Source organism: Meriones unguiculatus, chromosome 5, assembly GCF_030254825.1.
Source record: "Meriones unguiculatus strain TT.TT164.6M chromosome 5, Bangor_MerUng_6.1, whole genome shotgun sequence".
Lineage (NCBI taxonomy): Eukaryota > Metazoa > Chordata > Mammalia > Rodentia > Muridae > Meriones > Meriones unguiculatus.
The window spans coordinates 107230894-107249647 of NC_083353.1; the positions used below are offsets into that span (position 1 = coordinate 107230894).

Genomic DNA, 18754 nt, shown 5'->3' on the forward strand with positions numbered 1-18754 from the left:
TTTACTCATTTTCTCTTTAAAGACCTCTATCATCTTCATAAGAATAGATTTAAGGTCATTTTGTTATGTTTCTAATGTGTTTGGATATCCAGGGCTTGTTGTAGTAGGGTAGCTACTGGTGGTACCATAATGGCAAGCTGTAAGCCAACAAAAGCATACCAAAAATACTGTGGGGTACAGTATATGTTTGCCCAACTGCTGAGCACAAGGACTGCTCCGGAGTGGATGATAAACACTCCATTGACAGTTCAGTAGTTAGCCTTTACCCTAGTGACTAGGTTTTCATTCGCTCCTTTTTAATAAATATAACAAAACAAAATATAAGATAGAGCAAAAAGTATCACATTGAAGTTGTGCAAGGGAAACCAACAGAGGGAAAAGAGCCCAAGAGAAGGTATAAGAATCAAGGGAGCCATTCATTTGCACACTCAGGAACCCCACAAAAGCACCAACCTGGAAGCCATAATGTAAGCATAGAGGGCCTAGTGGAGGCCCTGTGCATACTTCTTCATTCTCTGAGTTCATATGGACTTTGCTCCTGTTGAATTAGAGGGTCTTGTTTTCTTGGTGTTCTCCATCCCCCCCTGGCTCTTACACTCTTTCCCTCCCCTTTTCCACAGGGTTCCCTGAGGTTGTTTTCAGCAATGGGACCCTGCTGTCAGTTTGGGGAGAGAAACCTATGGTCTTGGCAACAGCCTGGGTTTTTTTTTTTTTTTTTTTTTTTTTTTTGGATTCCTGTGGGCCCCTTTAGCCGACAACTCAATTAGATGTAACTCAATCCCAGGACTGGAAGCTCCATTTGGTGACAAAAGATAGCCAGTTGGGACTCTGACTTTTCCCGTAATTTGACAATTTTATTTAGATCACTGTCATGTATGTATATGTTTTAGGAAGTTTCTACTGTATTAGGCTTCCATACTACCCCTCAAATGACCATTGCTGTTAGCTGTCTCTCCCCAGTCTCTCCCACAGACTTTGACTAGATATTCTCCAAGGGTGAGACAGAGAGGGCCGATAATCACCTAAAAGAAGCTCAGAATCATTTGAGAGTGCAAATCACAACCATGATACACTGCCATGTGCTCACCAAGATTGCTTTAATAAAAAAGACAAAAGTATCGACAAAGATGTGAATTCTACACCCTTATTTGTTGTTAGTATATTGTAAAATGGTTTAAAATACTTGGAAAACAGTTTAATAATTCCACAAATTGCTTAATACAGTTGCCATGTGACCCGGCACACGTGTTTCTTTCCAAATATGTATCACCAAGAAAGGAAAACTTGTCCACATGGTAGCTGATTGTTCATTATAGCACTGTTTGCGTTAGCTACAAATTGAAATCCATCCAAATACCATAACCTATTGACTGGAGAGATAATACGTGCTTGATCCACATGGGGGACTGTTATTCATCCACCAGCTGAAGTATTGATACATGGATGTGAAATTTTGCAAAGCCATAGAAACCAGTTGCAAAACACCACATATTATATCATTTTATTAGTGTAAGTGTCTGGAATTAGCAGTGCTAGATTAAGTAGAATAGTTGTTGCCTTGGATTAAGAAGCAGAATGGGGACATTGGTAGTGATGGCCATTGGGTGTAAAGTTTCAGGATGGTGAAAATGTTGTAAAGTTGATTGCAAGAAGCTGTGGTGTCACTCACTTCTAGAACACTTGATTGGCTTGTCCACAGCCCTCGCTTAGTCCCCACCACTGGGCAACATAATGGTTGTGGTGGTTGGACATTTGTAGTATTAAAAATGAGTGAATTTTACATGTGAAGTGAGTCAATTGTGGTATATGCATTATATCTCAGTGAAACTACTTTGAAGAAAAACTCTCCCATCTCTTCAGAAAGATACGTATTTGTGTAGTTTAAGCTTAGGACCCCCGATAAAGAAGTTTTCACCAAAATGATGGCAGTTTTTTAATGTGATCACACTTGCTGCTAGTTCTATACTATTAATTTACCTTATGCTTCGGTGTTGTGTTTGTCTCTCCTACTCATGAGCCATTGCATGCTTGTGAGTAGAGATCATCTAGTGTCTGTATCAATACCTCTTTTCTTTAAAGATTTATTTATTTATTTATTTATTTATTTATTTATTTATTTGTTACGTATACAGCACTTTATCTGCATGTGTGCCTGTGCACCAGAAGAGGGCACCAGATCTCACCATAGATGATTAGGAGCCACCGTGTGGTTGCTGGGAATTAAACTCAGGACCTTTGGAAGAACAGCCAATGTTCTTAACCTCTGAGCCATCTCTCCAGCCCCTCATTACCTTTCTTTAAAATGCTAGAATGGTTGATAATCTTTGGAAACCCGAATGCTCATTGGTTATTTATTTAGTGGATCAAAATTTAAAGGAACCTATCAAGATATTTGCTATTTTTGTTATCCACTGTAATTATGTACAAAGAGTCTAAGGTTTTATGTGGATTAAAAGAGACACATATTTAGAAAAGGACGCACATACGCTTGGCAAGTCTTACAGAACTACAGTAATATGTAGAGTCTGAATATTAGCAGAATTGTCAGTTGACCATATGTTCTACATTAGCAACAATGTGGAGCTGTAGTAAGATACTGCTCTTCAAGAACAGTCTGCATCAGGAGTGATTTCAGAGGCCAGCACAGGCCGCTCACTACTAGACACAGTTTGCAAAGGCAGTAAAGTAAGTTCTTAGACTGTAGGTAGGTAGGTAGATCAGCATAAGCCAGAGTTATTCAGGAAATCTTAATGAAGGAGAGACTTTCAGACAGATCTGTTTTAAAACAATTTTTGTTTTTTCAGGTATAAAACTCAAACATGAACAACGATACGTATTACCAATGTTTAAAGCTGATTTGGGTAGAACTGGAATACAGTTGCATACAACATATTCCAGAAGAATTAGAAAAGTCAAAGTAATGGATAACAGGAAAGAGCCTCCATTCTTCAATGAAGATAACGTGGGACCATTTTACTTCAAACTTCCTTTCTATGACACCATGGAACTCTTCATCGAAACATTGACTGGAACATGTTTTGAACTAAGAGTTTCACCCTTTGAAGCTGTTATCTCTGTGAAAGGAAAAATTCAAAGATTGGAAGGTACTAGTCTTTGTTTCTACAATATGAGGATTAAAGATCTTAAAGGTTTTTAATGGACAAAATTTTAAACATATGATATTAGAATGAATAGGATAACGAAATCCACATCATGTCTTAGAAACTGCCTCCTTTGTATTCCTTTGTTTTCTCTACCTTACCCTCTTCCACAAGATTTTCATTCAGATCTCTGGCATCATGTTAATGGCATGAAATAAATATTTCAAAATAGTTTATAGCAGGCTAGGATGATACACAAATTATACTGTAACTTGTGCAGTTGTTGCTAATGGGAAATTAATTTATTTCCCTTTTTTTGTATAATGTGGAGATTTTCTGAAAGTTTTGGCTTATATTTACATGTAGTCAAAGTACCTCTAACATAGCAAGGATATGGAATGGCGTGTAATATCTTTTTGTGGTGTATATATTTGTGGTGTCAGGCTACTTTATGTTAAAATTAGTCTTCCAGATATCAGATTACCATTTATAGTTGTTCAGTTTGGGCTAGACAATTAAATAATTTGACATAATGTTAACTATATCTTTGGTGGTGGAGGCAACTGGAACTTGTTTGTAATATAAAGGTCCTAATTAGGTTTGCTCTCCAGCCAACTTAAATGCAGAATTACAGAAGGGTGGGAGGGTGGGAATGTGAGAGCAAAGATTCTGGTTGTTTGAGGTGTGTGTGTGTGTGTGTGTGTGTGTGTATGTGTGTGTGTGTGTTTTGGTTTTTTGGAGACAGGATTTCTCTGTGTAGCCCTGGCTGTCCTAGAACTCACTGTGTAGAACATGCTGGCCTCAAACTCAGAGATTCACCTGTCTCTACCTCCCGAGTGCTGGGATTAAAGGCATGTGCTATCACTGCCAGGCTGCGTGTTTGAGTTTTTGATTATTTGCTTTTCCTTTGTCACTCTCCCTTAAGGTAGTTTCAGGGGGTAGCTGAGTCTAAACCACATCAAACAGTGGCACATACACCTCTGTTTTTTAAGCAACAAGGGCAGTGACAGTCATTGTGTTCTGCAGGAGACTTCAAAAGAACAGCCTTCATGAAAAATCAGTTTTATTCCTTTTCTGGATGGCCTTTGTTCTTCCTCACTGGACGTCAGTTGGAGCTAACATGGGAAGACTCAAGACTCCAATTAGCAAGATTTGGCTGGAGAGGACAGAAGGGACAGTACTTGAGTTAGTCCTGCAAAGGAAGTGGTTGTTCCTCCAGAAGGCTTTTCCTTTGGGTAACTTTTGATGAGTTCAGCACTAGTGCCTGGTGGGAGGGGAGACAGAAAGGATTTCTGGAAGACAGGCTGAGGAGACCATGGTTACCGGGTAGTGATTGCTGAAGCAGAGAGGGAAGAGGTAGCTGACAGCGAATTGTAAATGGGTCTGGAAGGGACAGAGTACCAACTCCACTAAGCAAATTAGCATTAATTTTTAAAATCACGTTCTTATTTTATTTAAACCCCATTTACTTATTACTTATTTACTTATATGTGCACATGCAATGTGCTTGCTACAGCGCAATTGTGGAGGTGAGAGCATAATTTGTGGGAGTTTATTCTTTCTACAATGTAGGTCTTGGGGATCAAACTCAGCTCATCAGGCTTAGCAGCAAGCGGCAAGCACCTTTACCCACTTCACACTAACAATCTCTTGCTGGATCCCAAATTAACATTCTTAATCTTAAACATAGGAATAATGATACTAACAATTGTTGCAAATGATTTTCTCAGGATTACATGAATTACCAAGTGTAAAATGCCCGTTTTCCTTATTAAGGGAAAGTGTTTAGTTTGGAGATGGTGTCATATGTTTCTGAGAACCTAAGATTGTACCTTCTGTACACTTAGGGAATAATATACCTTGGCTCGCTAGCTCACTTACTAACCAGGGCAGTGGTTTACAGAGGTGTGGGCATCCCTTCCAGAAGGTGTACCAAATACTGCACCGGAATTGAGAAAGAAGTGTGTGCCAAAAGCATACAGGTTATCTGGAGCAGTGCAGTCCCTACGAGCCTTTGGTTTTGGCATTGCTGCTCCCTAAATAAATGTTTCTCCCCTGTACATGGAAGAGTGTTGTTCTCTTGGTTCTTTATGACTAGTGGAGCCATATAGACAACGAGCTACAAATAGACAGTCATTTTTATACATGACAACTGCTGCTCCATCAGCATAAGTTCCTGAAGAACTGTAGTGAGGGGGCTTCCTGTGCTGACACAGTTGAGAGTAACATGGGCAAGAAAAGAACCCTTTACTTTAAACCATTTACTTTTTCTTTTTTTTTTTTTTAGAGTAATTTGCCTTTTCTGAAAATTTCTGATATTAGATTTTACATAAGGACTGGATTTCTTTCCTGTGTAGAGAAATGCTTGTCTGAAAAGCATTTACCATATTGGCTGTATTTTTGCACTAAAGTGATGTCATATTCCCTGTGTACTCTCCTGACCTGTCATATTTACCAGAAGTCTTGATGATTTTGTTGTGTCTCCTTAATGTGTGGTTCAAAATAGTCTTGTTTGTGTTGCTGCCTCTGGAACACTCTGTAGAACTTTGCTTGTAAGATTATCCAAGAGTGACAGATTTGGGAAAATGAGAAATATTTTATTTTTGTTTTTAAACAGTGCTTCATATATATGTATTTATAGACTGTTTTTTTATTCTTTGGCAACTTTATATATGTAAAAAGTGCATCTTAATATGTGTACCCTGAAGTGCCTCTTTCCATCCTCCCGGGTCCCTCAACAAGTCCCTCTCCACCTTTCGTGTCCTCTCCATTTGTTGTTTATCTTAGTGCCTATGCTATTGGTGTTCTGTTCAGGAAGTTATCTTCTATGCCAGTATGTTCAAGACTATTCTGCTCTTTCTCTTTTGTCAGGTTCAGTGTGTCTGGTTTTATGTTGAGGTCTTTGATCCGCTTGGAGTTAAGTTTTGTGTAGAGTGATAGATATGGGTCTATTTGCGTTCTTCTACATAGCGACATCTAGTTAGATCAGCACCATTTGTTGAAGATGCTTTTTCCCCTGTAGCGTATTCCTGGCTTCTTTATAAAAAATCAAGTGTTTAGAGGGATGTGGATTTATTTCTGGGTCTTTGTGTTGATTCCATTGATGAATGTTTTTAACATAAAAACAATTTTATTATTATTATTATTATTATTATTATTACTACTAGTACTACTACAGCTCTGTAGTACAGTTTGAAATCAGGGCTGGTGATACCTTTGGAAGTTCTCTTATTGTGTAGGAGTGTTTTAGTTATCCTGTGTTGTAGAAAATAAAAAGTCTATTAATATTATTAAAAGTCTATAATTATTATGGCAGTTATTATTAACCATTGCCATATCAATAAAAGACGCAGACACCCAATAGGATTTTAAATAAGCTTTATTTCACCTGGGGGCTGGGCAGATATAAACCGCCTGAGCTACCTGGTTATCTCCCAGCCCCCCATTCCATGCCATTTGCTTTAATCATTCCTGTCTGGGCTTCTTCCCATCTACAATTCCATAAATACTTGCACATGTTTTTAATCTGGGCTGCTTCTCTCCAACACCACCTCAGAGTAAATTTTACTTGGTCACGTGGTTCTCTCCACGCCAACCCATGGTGGTCCTGCTTCCTTCTTTTCTTGTACTTGTCTCTCTCCTTTCCATGATCTTTCTGTCCTCCAAGTCCATGAACCTGAGCTCCTCTTCTCACTTCTTCCCTGCCCCAGTGTGTAGGCCTTTTATTTAGCCAATCAGGAATAACTTTGGAGGCAAGGTTACACAGCATTACTTGGGGTATGTGAAAGCCTGCTTATAAAAGACAGAGAGCAGAATAATTAACAATTAATACAAAGCACCAGACCATGCAGTAACAATTTTGGGTTTTTGTTTTTCCATATGAAGTTGAGTATTGTTCTTTCAAGGTTAGTGAAGAATGAGTTGGAATTTTGATGGGGATTGTATTTAATCTGTAGATTGCTTTTGGTAAGATGGACATTTTTACTATGTTAACCCTACTGAACCATCACCATGGTTCTTTACATCTTTCCATCTTCTGAAATCTTCAATTTCTTTATAGCCTAATAAAATTCTATTGTGTATATGTAACACATTTTTGTTATCCATTCTTGAGTTAGCAGCCATCTAGTTTGATTCTATTTCCTAGATATTGTGAATAGAATAACAATGATATATGTGTATCTTTTTCTGTAGGAGGATATATAGTCCCTTTACTGTGTGCACAGGAATGGAATAGGGGATCATATGGTAGTTCTTTCACCTTTTTGAGAAACACATATTTCTATATGGTGGCACCAGTTTAAAGCCCCACTGACAGTGGATGACCATTCCTCTTTCCTTGTTAGCTTTTGTTGGCTCTTTTTTCTTTCTTGACAGTAGCTATTTTAGCAGAGGTAAGATCAGATCTCAAAGCAGTTTTAATTTGCATTTCCATCATGGCCAATGATGTTAAATATTTTTTTAAAAGATTATTAGCCGATTGTATGTCATCTTTCGAGAACTCTGATTCCTTGACCCATTTTTTAATTGGGCTGATTGTTTTCTGATGTGTAGTTTCTTCAAGTCTTTGTATATTCTAGATGCTAATCCTCTTGACATGTAGCTGGCAAATATTTTCTCTGATTCTGTAAGCTATTTCTTCATTTGATTGGCAGTTTCCTGTATCTTTCAAAAGCTTTTTTTAATTTCACAAGAGCTCATTTGTTGATTATAAGCCTTTTATTTTGAGGAGAATCCTATTCAGAAAGTCCTTACCTATGTCTACATTTTGAAGTGCAGCCTGAATTTTTCTTCTAGCAGTTTCAGAGTTTCTGGTTATATGTTGAGATCATTGATCTATTTTTACATGACTTTCATTCAGAGAGAGGATTTAATATTTCTTTTCTACATGTGGACATTTAGTTTTCCCAGTATCATTTGTTGAAGATGTTGTGTTTTCCCCAATGTGTATTTTTAGCATTTTTGTCAAAAATCACATGGCTATAGTTGGATAGTCTTCTGCTCAGGATTGCTCTTGCTGTTTGGGGTCTTGTGCTTTACATTAATTTTAAGACTTTTTTAATTCGATTTCTGTGAAGAAGATCAGTGGAATTCTTATTGGTATTACGCTGAATCTATAGATCGCTTTTGGTAAGATAGCCAAGTCCACAATACTAATTCTTCCAATGCATAAGCAAGGTCTTTTCATCTTCTAGTGTCTTCCTCAATGTTTTAAAGTTTTCATCATAGAGATCTTTCACATCTATGGTTAGCTTTATGCCAAAGGTTTTTGTTTTGTTTTTCACTCAATTTGCCCGTTTTTAGATACACACTAGGGATTACTACAGTGTTTCTCAATCTGTGGGTTGCAGCCCTTAAAAGCCCATTTGGAAAGCACAGATATTCACATTATAATTCATTACAGTAGCAGAATTACAGCAATGAAGCAACAGCAGAATAATTTTATGGTTGGGGTCATCACGACATGCAAGCACACCCACAACCTGCATCTCCCCCTCATTCAACTTTGCTTTCTTGGTAATATTCTGAGAGTCCCGGTGAGTTTAAAATTTCCCTTATTTCTGTCTTCTTTGATCTATGAATTATTTAGAAGTATACTTAAACATCCTTTATCATCATTTTATATAGTATCTATTTACTATAGATACATCAATCAGATTTCACAGATCTAAAACACAATTACTTTTTTGACCCCAATTGTTTAGAATTCAATCTTTATTTAGTTTTCCTCAACAGCTTACTCAGTCACATGTATTTATTGAAATTTACTACCTACTAGATATCGTGAAAAAGTTCTCAACATAGCAGTAAATCTCAGTTCTCAATCTTTTAAAAATTTATTGATTCTTAAATTAATTACAGTTTATTCATTTTGTATCCCAGCTGTAGCCCCTTCCCTCGACCCCTCCCAACCCCACTCTTCCTCCCTTCTCTCCTCCCATGCCCCTCCTCCAGTCCACTGATAGGGGAAGTCCTCCTCCCCTTCCATCTGACCCTAGCTTATCAGGTCTCATCAGGACTGGCTGTATTGTCCTTCTTTGTGGCCTGGAAAGGCAGTTCCCCCCTCAGGGGGAAGTGGTCAAAGAGCCAGCCACTTAGTTCATGTCAGAGACAGTCCCTGTTCCCCTTACTAGGAAACCCACTTGGACACTAAGCTGCCATGGGCTACATCTGTATAGGGGTTCTAGGTTATCTCTGTGCATGGTCGTTGGTTGGAGTATCAAGTCTCAGAAAAGACCTCTGGGCCCAGATATTTTGATTCTGTTGCTCTCCTTATGGAGCTCCTGTCCCCTCCAGGTCTTTCTATCTCCTCCTTCTTTCATAAGATTCCCTGCACTTTGCCCAAAGTTTGGCTATGAGTCTCAGTATCTGCTTTGATACCCTGCTGGGTAGAGTCTTTCAGAGTCCCTCTGTGGCAGGCTCCTGACTTGTTTCCTGTTTTCTCTCTCTTATCACTCACCAATTGTGAGTGATGAAAGTAAGTAAAACATTTATGGTGAATATAGTAGTAAATTATGGAGGACTGCATAAAACTTTTGTATAATCCTGAAGAAAATAAGGAAAAAAAAACTTACAGGTGCAGTGAGTTACAATGATATGATAAATTTAGTTGAATTTATTCAAAAGTAGTGGCTCAGTAATCTGGCCAGCTCTGGGGCAGCCTGACCACTTTGTGAGGCTCTATTCTTTTTTTTTTTTTTCTTTTTTTCTTTATTTTTATTTTTATTAATTTCAGTTTATTCACTTTGTATCCTCCCCCCCCCCCGTACCTCCCTCCTCCCCTCCCAGTCCCACCCTCCCGCCCTCTTCCTCACCTGTGCTCCTCCCCCAGTCCACTGATAAGGGAGGTCCTCCTCCCCTTCCCTCTGACCCTAGCCTATCAGGTCTCATCAGGACTCCCTCCCTGCATTGTCTTCCTCTGTGGCCGGGTAAGGCTGCTCCCCCCTCAGGGGGGAGGTGATCAATGAGCAGGCCAATAAGTTTCTGTCAGAGACAGTTCCTGTCCCCGTTACTATGGAACCCACTTGGATGCTGAACTGCCATGGGCTACCTCTGTGCAGGGGTTCCAGGCCATCTCCATGAGTGGTCCTTGGCTAGAGTATCAGTCTTAGAAAAGACCCCTGTGCCCAGACTTTTTGGATCTGTTGCTCTCCCTGTGGAGCTCTTGTCCTCTCCAGGTCTTACTATCTCCCACTTCTTTCATAAGATTCCCTGCACTCTGCCCAACAAGGCTCTATTCTTTTTTTTTTTTTTAATAATTTTTTAACACTTTATTTTATGTATGAGTATTCTGCCTGTGCCCCTGCCCGCCAGAACAGGGCATCAGTTCCTACTATAGATGGTTGTGAGCCACCATGTGGTTGCTGGGAATTGAACCCAGGCCCTCTAAGGAGGAACTAGATAACTGCTTCTATCCACTGAGCCATCTCTCCAGCCCCCGGCTTTATTCTTAAAAGCAAACCAAAACCAGACTTTTGATTTTGACATTAGGGAATAAACTCTTCTTAGTTTTTTATGTATATAATTTAATTATTATAATATAAGTAAGGTAGTGTTAGGTATGAATATAAGAAATGTATAATTTAAATGAAACACACATATATAATCTTTAGCAAAGTTCTTTTAAAGAATCTTTTTTCAAAGTTTATTTTAACCTGTTTTTAGTATATATAATAGAAACAGAGCCAGAAATAAAAATGTGTGATTCCTAGCTGGGTATAGTATTACATGTCTGTAATCCCAGTAGTTGGGAGGTAGAGGCAGGGGGATTAAGAGGTCAGTGTTATCCCTACTACATACTAATTAGAGGTCAGCTTGGACTACATGCTACCTGTCTCAAAAACAAAAGTAAGAAAGTAAAGCAAGTAAAAGAGACAGTAGAGCAGGTATTCATTTTGAAAGCTTCCAACAACCCAGTGACCCAAGAGCCTCAGGTAAAGGGGCAGGAGAGAAGAACCAGTGCACAATTACAGTCAGAGCACAAAAGAACCAAGTTCAGTGTCCACTGCCTGGCACATGTGATCTAGGCTCCAAAGGGCTTGGGTAGTCCCTCCTATCAGCTCTGTTATCCAAACTGGACACAGCTTTTCTCTTAGGTTCAGGCTGCCCCCACTCTGTACCTGCCCTGTCCTTGGCGGTGGTCTAATTAGTCCTGCCATCTCCAGCACATTGTGGCTTCCACCGAGGTAAGCTTTCTTGGCCTCTTAGGGTGCTAAGCCTCAACTTGACTTCATAACTCCATCAGTCCTGGGGTTCTCATTGCAGCTGAGGTTGCACCTTCACCATGGCCTCTCCTGGCCTCTCACTGTGCCAAGCTTCATGGATATAACCTGCATAACCTAGAACCCCTGCACAGATGTAGCCCATGGCAGCTCAGTGTCCAAGTGGGTTTCCGAGAAAGGGAAACAGGGGCTGCTTCTGACATGAACTAAGTGGCTGGCTCTTTGATCACCTCCCTCTGTGGGGAGAGCAGCCTTGCCAGGCCACAGAGGAGGACAATGCAGCCAGTCCTGATGAGACCTGATAGGCTAAGTTCAGATGGAAGGGGAGGAGGACTTCCCCTATCAGTGGACTGGAGGAGGGGCATGGGAGGATATGAGGGAGGGAGGGTGGGATTGGGAAGGAGTGAGATACAAATGAATAAACTGTAACTAATATAAAAAATAAAAATTTAATTAAAAAAAGAGGCAATGGGCTGGGGACAAGGTCAGAGGAAAAGTGTATATAACACTCTTGTAGAGGACCTGATTTGAGTTGCCAGCACCCATGTCCAGCAGCTCACAGCTGTAACTCCAGCTCCAGGGGATCTGAAACCCACTTTTAGCCTCAGCTGGTATCTGATACCCGCACTTACATGTATATACTTTGGTCTTAGATTGGAATTTATTTTGTTAATAAGACATGTATTTAATATTTGGATATTTCTATACTAACATAATTTGTCATCAAACAATCACAATAACATAAGAAATACAATCCTATACATATCAACTTCATCTAGAAAACTAAACACAAAGCAAAGGATAACTATAAGATCACATTGTGGTGAGAGTTAAAAATGCTAGAGCATTTGAAGATTAAAAAAAAAAAAAGTCCATTCTTTTCACTTTTTTTTCCCCTTTGACTACTGAATTACTGAAAAAAAAAAAAGTACAGTTGAGGTCTTGATAGCCTTGGGTTAACTCAGCTCTTGACTTTCCTCACTTGTGGTTCTGAAGATTAACTGTTGAATGCTGGCAGTTCGACACCCTCAGATGTGTGGCTATTGATAGTAACTGCTGGGCTGTGTTCCCGGTCCTCCGAGAAACAGAATGACCTTCAGTTTGTGAGCCCAGCGTGTCCTGTGGTCCTGAATAAGTTGGTTTTAGGGTTGGGTACAGGATGTCCTCCTGAGTTTGGGGGAGCCTGGCTGCTAATGAGACCTAGGCTGCTGCTTCTTGGTGTACCTATCGAGTGATGAGTATATTTGGTTAGAGTGTGGGCGTGCTTTCTCAGCAGCCTCAGGCAGGCTGGTAGCTGGTGCTTAGTGAAGCTGCTTCCCAGGTTACACCTCTTGTTCTCTGACATCCTCAGAAGTGGCTTCAAGTTACTTGGTTTTAAGTTCTTTCCTTACAATCACTTCTCTGATCAAAGTGTAAGCAGGTAACTACCTGAATTCATTCTTTCTTTTTTTTTAATTATTTATTACAATTTATTCAATTTGTGGCTCCCTCCCTTGTCTCCTCCCAGCTACCTGAATTCTTTTTGTAAACTTTCATACACAGAGTGGCCCTTTGACTTTCTGGTGGTAGTGTTATATCAAGCGTATAGCTAGTGATATAGCCCAGCAGATAAAGACACCTGTTGCCAAGCCTAATGACCCAAGTTTGATCCCTGTGATCTCTATGATAAGAGGAGAGAACCAACTCCAGAAAGTTGTCCTGTAACCTTCACATATGGGCTGGTGTGTGTACAGCACACAGTAAATAAAAACATAATAAGGAAGTCATTTTAATCTAAGGATCAGTACTAGTTTCCATATCTAATTCATGATTTTTCTTTCTTTTTAAAAAATAGTATTCATTTGTTAAATTATTTTCATAGTTTTCAAAGTACAGTATAATTATCCTGATTTATTATTAAAATAGCAATTAGGCTCTTTAATGTTTTTATTTTTTATTTTTTTGCTTTTTAAAGTTAGCATACAAAGTAAAAGGTTTCATACGATATTTTCATATATACAGATAATTGTACTTTGTTCCTGTTCATTTCCCATTCCCTAATGCCCTAATGCCGTCAACTTTCATCCCTCTTGCTGGTTTCTTGCCTTCTCTAAATAGTTCCCTTCAGCTTTTATGTCATATGGGTTTCTCTCTCTCTCTCTCTTCTCACTCAAAGTCACTTCCTCCTCTTTCTGTTGATTAAAGCCACTTTTCTCCTTACACCATGAGGGTTTTGGGGATTGAACTCAGATCAACAGTTTTGGCCATGACTACGCTTACTTGCTGAACCATCTTACTGGCTCCTAAATATTATGTTAGGGCCATTTTTTTTAAATAATAGTATTATTACAGCTTTGTACTGTAATTTGAAATCAGGGATTGTGATACCTCAGCATTTGCTCAAGATTGCTTTGGCTATTTGGTGTCTTTTGTGATTCCATATGAATTTTAGGATTATTTTTCTATTTCTGTGAAGAACACCAGAAGTTTAATGGGGATTGTATTGAATCTGTAGGTTGCTTTTGATAATATAATCAGTTTTACAATATTGACTCTGCCAGCCCATGAGCATCATGCTGGGGGTCTTTCTGTCTTCTGGTGTCTTTAGTTTCCTTCATTGCCTTAGATTTTTCACTGCAGAGGTCTTTCTCTTCCTGGTTAGGTATTTTTTAGGCATCTTACTTTTATTTTTTGGGAGCTAAAATAAGTAGGATTTTTCTCCCTGATTTCTTTCCTAGCAAGTTTGTTATTAAAATATAGAAAGGTTGTTGATTTCTGTATCTTAATTTTTGTACCCTGCTACTTTGCTGAGAGTATTTATCCAATATGAATTTTTTGGTGGAGTTATTAGAGTCTTGTATAAGATCATGTAATATACAAATAGGGATAGATACTTTAGATTCTTCCTTTCTTATTTGTTTCCCTTTTATTTCTTTACCATGCTATTACTATAGCTAAGACTTTGAACAATATATTGGATAGAAATAGCAAAAATGGGCACCCTGTCTAGTTTCTGATTTTAGAAGTAATGCTAAATGTTGGCTGTATGTTGTATGTAGCCTTTATTTTGTTGAGGTGTGTTCCTTCCACTCCTAGTTTCTCCAACGCTTGTATTAGAAAGAGTCACTGACCTTTGTCAAAGTTTTTTTTCTGTCTTTTGAGATGGTCCTATGATTTCTGTCCTCAACTAACAAGAGATTATATTGACTTTACTTACATGATTCTTGATGCAAATATAAATGTTTTTAGCATACATCTGCCTGCCTGAAAGACTCATATTTAGGCTGAAATGTGTAAATCCATATAATCATGACTGAATGTTCATGTCCCTTCAACCTATCTTATTTGGATAATGGTTCACTGTATAGTCAGCCCACAGTGGCCTGGAACATCTGACATAGCCCAAGGTAGCCTCAAAGTCACTTTCTTGCTGTGTTAGTAATCCAATTACTGTGGTTATGTGTTTTCCCATGTCCAGCTTCTTCCATGATTCTTTGGTTGAGGCCTTAATCCTCAACGTGATGGCATTTATAGACTGGGGCCTTTAGTAGATAAATTAGGGTATGAGGTTATAAGGGTGCAGTTCTTGTGATTGTATCTTTGTAAGAAGAGACATAAGAGTTCTTCAGTGTTCTTATAGAAAAGGCCATGTGAGTGTTACAGTGAACTGGTAACTGCTTACAGACAAAGAAGAGTAGCCGTAGAACTAAGGGACTTGGAACTATGAATCCATAGGCTCCCAGTCTCAAGAACCACAAGATGCACATTTCTGTTATCTAAAGCCACCTAGCCTATGGTGCTTTTTAAAAACAGCATTCTGAACAGATTTCTTTTAATTTCTGTCTCATATATACATGACTACATAACTACTCAGATATACTACATCATGGCAATCGAAATAGTAATCAGATATTCTCCTGAGATTCTTAGGGAACACACTAGCACTGCAATGGAAGTGTATGTGCCATGGTAAACCGTTAGTATTTAAAGAAATTTGGGCAAAGGAGAGTTTTTTAAAGCTAAAGGTGATAAAGATTACAAAAGATATTTTGAAACTGTCATTCTTGACCACAGGATAAATAATAGTGGTGCCAGTCATATATTGAAGAAGACAGCTGTTGGGCCAGAGCCCTTGAACCCAGAAGTGTATTTAATTCATAAGTATTCTTAGTACTTTAATGAAACAGTGCTGTATCATGCTCTTTAGAGATAGTGTTGAAATTTTAAATGCTTTTTATTATCACCTTTCCTTAAGGTATTCCCATCTGTCAGCAGCACTTAATTTGGAATAACATGGAGCTTGAAGATGATTATTGCTTGAATGATTACAAGTGAGTGGAACTGCATATTAGCAGCTTTATAGGTGCTCAGTATTCCAACATCACACGAGTGTTTTCATCATGCCTCTGCAGAACAGCTCTGATCCCAGGTTTCATTATGAATTCTGACCTCTGAATTGATTGGCTCAGTACAATCTGTGTTCTTGATCTTCTCTGATATTTGTAGTTCATTTTTTAGTTTTTCATGCCAAACTGTTTCTTCCTGCCTTCTTGCATGATTGTATTAACTTCTTGTCTTCTTTGCTTTTTTCTTTCAATATTGACCCACTCTGACCTGGCCATGTTTTTTTTCTTTGCATTTTCACAAGTTTTGGCCATGGGAGAGATGCTGACCACTGAGACTCTATTCATTAAGTTCCCTTTTCTCTTTAAGAAGTGACACAGTGTGTACCAGTGGTTACAAATGTGCTTTCTGTCTTTTGACCTTTCTCTTTTCTCTCACATAATTTGTTAGTCTCAAGACAAATTAGGAGGCTGAAAGGTGGAATTGAACTGGAAGAACATGAGGAGTTGCAAGAGCTAGTGGATTTTATGTGTTATTTTTATTCTATTGAATGCATTTTCTGTTTCATAGTTCTTTGGGTTTTGACTAAGCCTCTTTTCTTTCTTGGGCCTCCTTTTTGTATTTTTTGAGACAAGATCTCTCTGTGTAGCTCTGGCTATGCTGGAACTTGCTCTGTAGACCAGGCTGACCTCAAACTCGGGAGATGTGCCTGCCTCTGCCTCCAGAGTGTGGGATCAAAGGCATTTTGCCACCACTTCCTGGCTGGGCCCCTTCTTTTAAAAAAGCCTATGAGAGCTTATTAACTTTCTGTAATATATGCAATAAATATATTAATAGCTTATATTTATTCATATTATATCTTTTAAAAATATATTTTAGGCAATATGTAATAGTGCTAATAAACCAGCTCATAATTAGTGGTTTATTTGACACACCGAATGTTATTTGATGATCACAGTTTATTTTTGTGCTAACTATTCACAGCATTTCAGAAGGTTGTACCTTGAAGCTGGTATTGGCTATGCGTGGTGGACCGATAAGTACTAGAAAAGGTAGGCCTCTATTAAAGCAATCTAAGAATCATTCTTAAGGACTTTAGTAATACTGTTCTTCAAGGGGTTAACGACCAAACATTTAAACATGGGGGCTCATGGGGACTATTCCTATTCAAACCACCACAAGATTTTAATTCAGGAAGAGCTGGGAGTATGCTCAGTGGCCCCAAGTCAGGCTTGTCACATGCATCGCCATGCTCGGAGCAGTCGTGCTTTGTGGCCTCATTGTAAGAAAGTCTTCAGGTTTGTTTAATCCTCCACAAACAAAACTGGAAGTTGAGTATAGAGTCCATTGCTGGCTTATTCCTACATGTCAAATTATATCTCCATACTTTATAATATTTTGGTTAAAATTGGATTATTAAGATGTTAAGGCTTTGCCTCAAAATAAAGCAGTACAAGAAAAAAACATCTTTCCTTTCTAAAATTATATCCTAAACCATATTGCTTTTAGGTGAAAAATCTCAATGAGTGTTCACTTATGAAGAGGTATGTACAAACAGACAACCTTAGCACCCACCTCCTGGCATAAGGCGCCCTGTGTTGGTTTAGGAAAGGCTTTTAGTGGCTGTGGTAATGATTACTTCTTAGTAATGTAATATGGAAAGTGGGACTTTAAATTTTGAAAAGAGTTCTGGATGCTGTGGTGTTTGCCTGCCCTGAGGGGACTGGAGAGATGGCTTAGAGGTTAAGAACGCTGACTATTCTTCCAAAGGTCCTGAGTTCAATTCCAAGCAACCACATTGTAGCATCTATAATGGTATCTAGTGCCCTCTTCTGGTGCTGATGTATACATGCAGGCAGAATGCTGTATGAATAATATAAATAAGTAAATCTTAAAAAAAGTAAGCTCAGGCAACATAGGTGTCTCAAAGAAGGAGGCAAGAAGCTATATGAATAATATCAATTTAGTGTTTATGTATTTTATGACTGTGAAGGCACAAATCAAAATGTTGTGCCTATGGGGCACCTTTGGTACTTCTACCTTATTACTTTCAGAGTTTACTATTTTTCTGTTAGTGTTTCTTTTTATTTTGTTTTTCTTTCTGGTCTGGTAGTTAAACCTTGAGCCTGTGTATACCAAGCAAGTACTCTACTATTCAGCTACTCTCCTTGTTGGTGTCTCAGAACTGGTAGTTCAGTGATCCCCAGTTGCCCTCAGTTTTTTTAAGAGCATTGCAGCATTCCAGCTTTTTAAACAAGTAAATGAAGCTGGTGGAGGCTGTGCACACCTGTAATCCCAGCACTCTGGGTAGCAGAAGCAAGAGCAGCTCTGTGAGTTCAAGGCCAGCCTGATCTACAAAGCAAGTCCAGGACAGCCAAGGCTACACAGAGAAACCCTGTCTCAAAAAACAAACAAAAACAACAGCAAAAAAGAAAAAGAGAGAAAATTGAGGGCAACTGGGTTATCACGCAGTGGCTTCGATTGGCCCTCTGAGTTTCCTCTGCGCTCAATGGACACACACACCGTTACCAATGAAACACATACCGATGATCCTTTCACTCAATACAGTTTTAGCACACCAAATGGCTTTTCCTATGCTTTGCTTATGCTCTTTTAACTACTTCAAGGAGCAGCTAAGAGAAGAATCTGTTCCTGAAGTGAAACAATATTTACTTGTTTTTTTCTTTCTTTGTTGTTTTATTTTGTTATTTTCTTTTGCTGATGCAGACTGAACCTAGGCCCTTAGGCGTGCTAGATCTTCATTTTCCCACTGAATTCTGTCTCTAGTTCTCTCTTGCCTCTAATTGCTTGACTGTGTCTCCTAACACACACGCTACTGCCTGCAATTTGAGCACACACAGAGACATGTGCAATTATTTTATAATCTAAAGTATGTGGGTTTATAATACATTTAAGTGTTTGATTGTTGGAACCAGTATTTAAAAGCACAGGAGGCGGAAGTGGTCTAGCTAACATAAGGATAGAAAGTGCCATAGACTTAACAAATCTATCAACTGTACTGGTACATGAATGACCTCATGTTTTTAGTTAAGCCCTGTCTTTGGGCATGCAATATAATGGCATATTTTCTTTCATATTAATACAAAA

The 18754-nt window shown here is 38.7% G+C and overlaps 1 protein-coding gene across 8 annotated transcripts in view; it reads left to right on the top strand.

Annotated features, from left to right (window-relative positions):
* Window positions 1–18754, top strand: part of Zfand4 (zinc finger AN1-type containing 4) — a 62869-nt gene that overhangs the window by 11997 nt on the left and 32118 nt on the right. For 6 of the 8 annotated variants that reach the window (XR_009591919.1, XM_060383993.1, XM_060383994.1 and 3 more), the window contains exons 2-4: window positions 2805–3104; window positions 15558–15633; window positions 16631–16698. Coding sequence is in view for 5 of the 8 variants with exons in the window: in XM_060383993.1 (XP_060239976.1) it covers window positions 2843–3104; window positions 15558–15633; window positions 16631–16698 (406 nt within the window). In the remaining 3 variants the exon portion in view is untranslated. Of the gene's footprint in view, window positions 1–2804; window positions 3105–15557; window positions 15634–16630; window positions 16699–18754 lie in introns of those variants that run through there. The other 2 variants (XM_060383997.1, XM_060383998.1) reach the window with 2 other exon arrangements.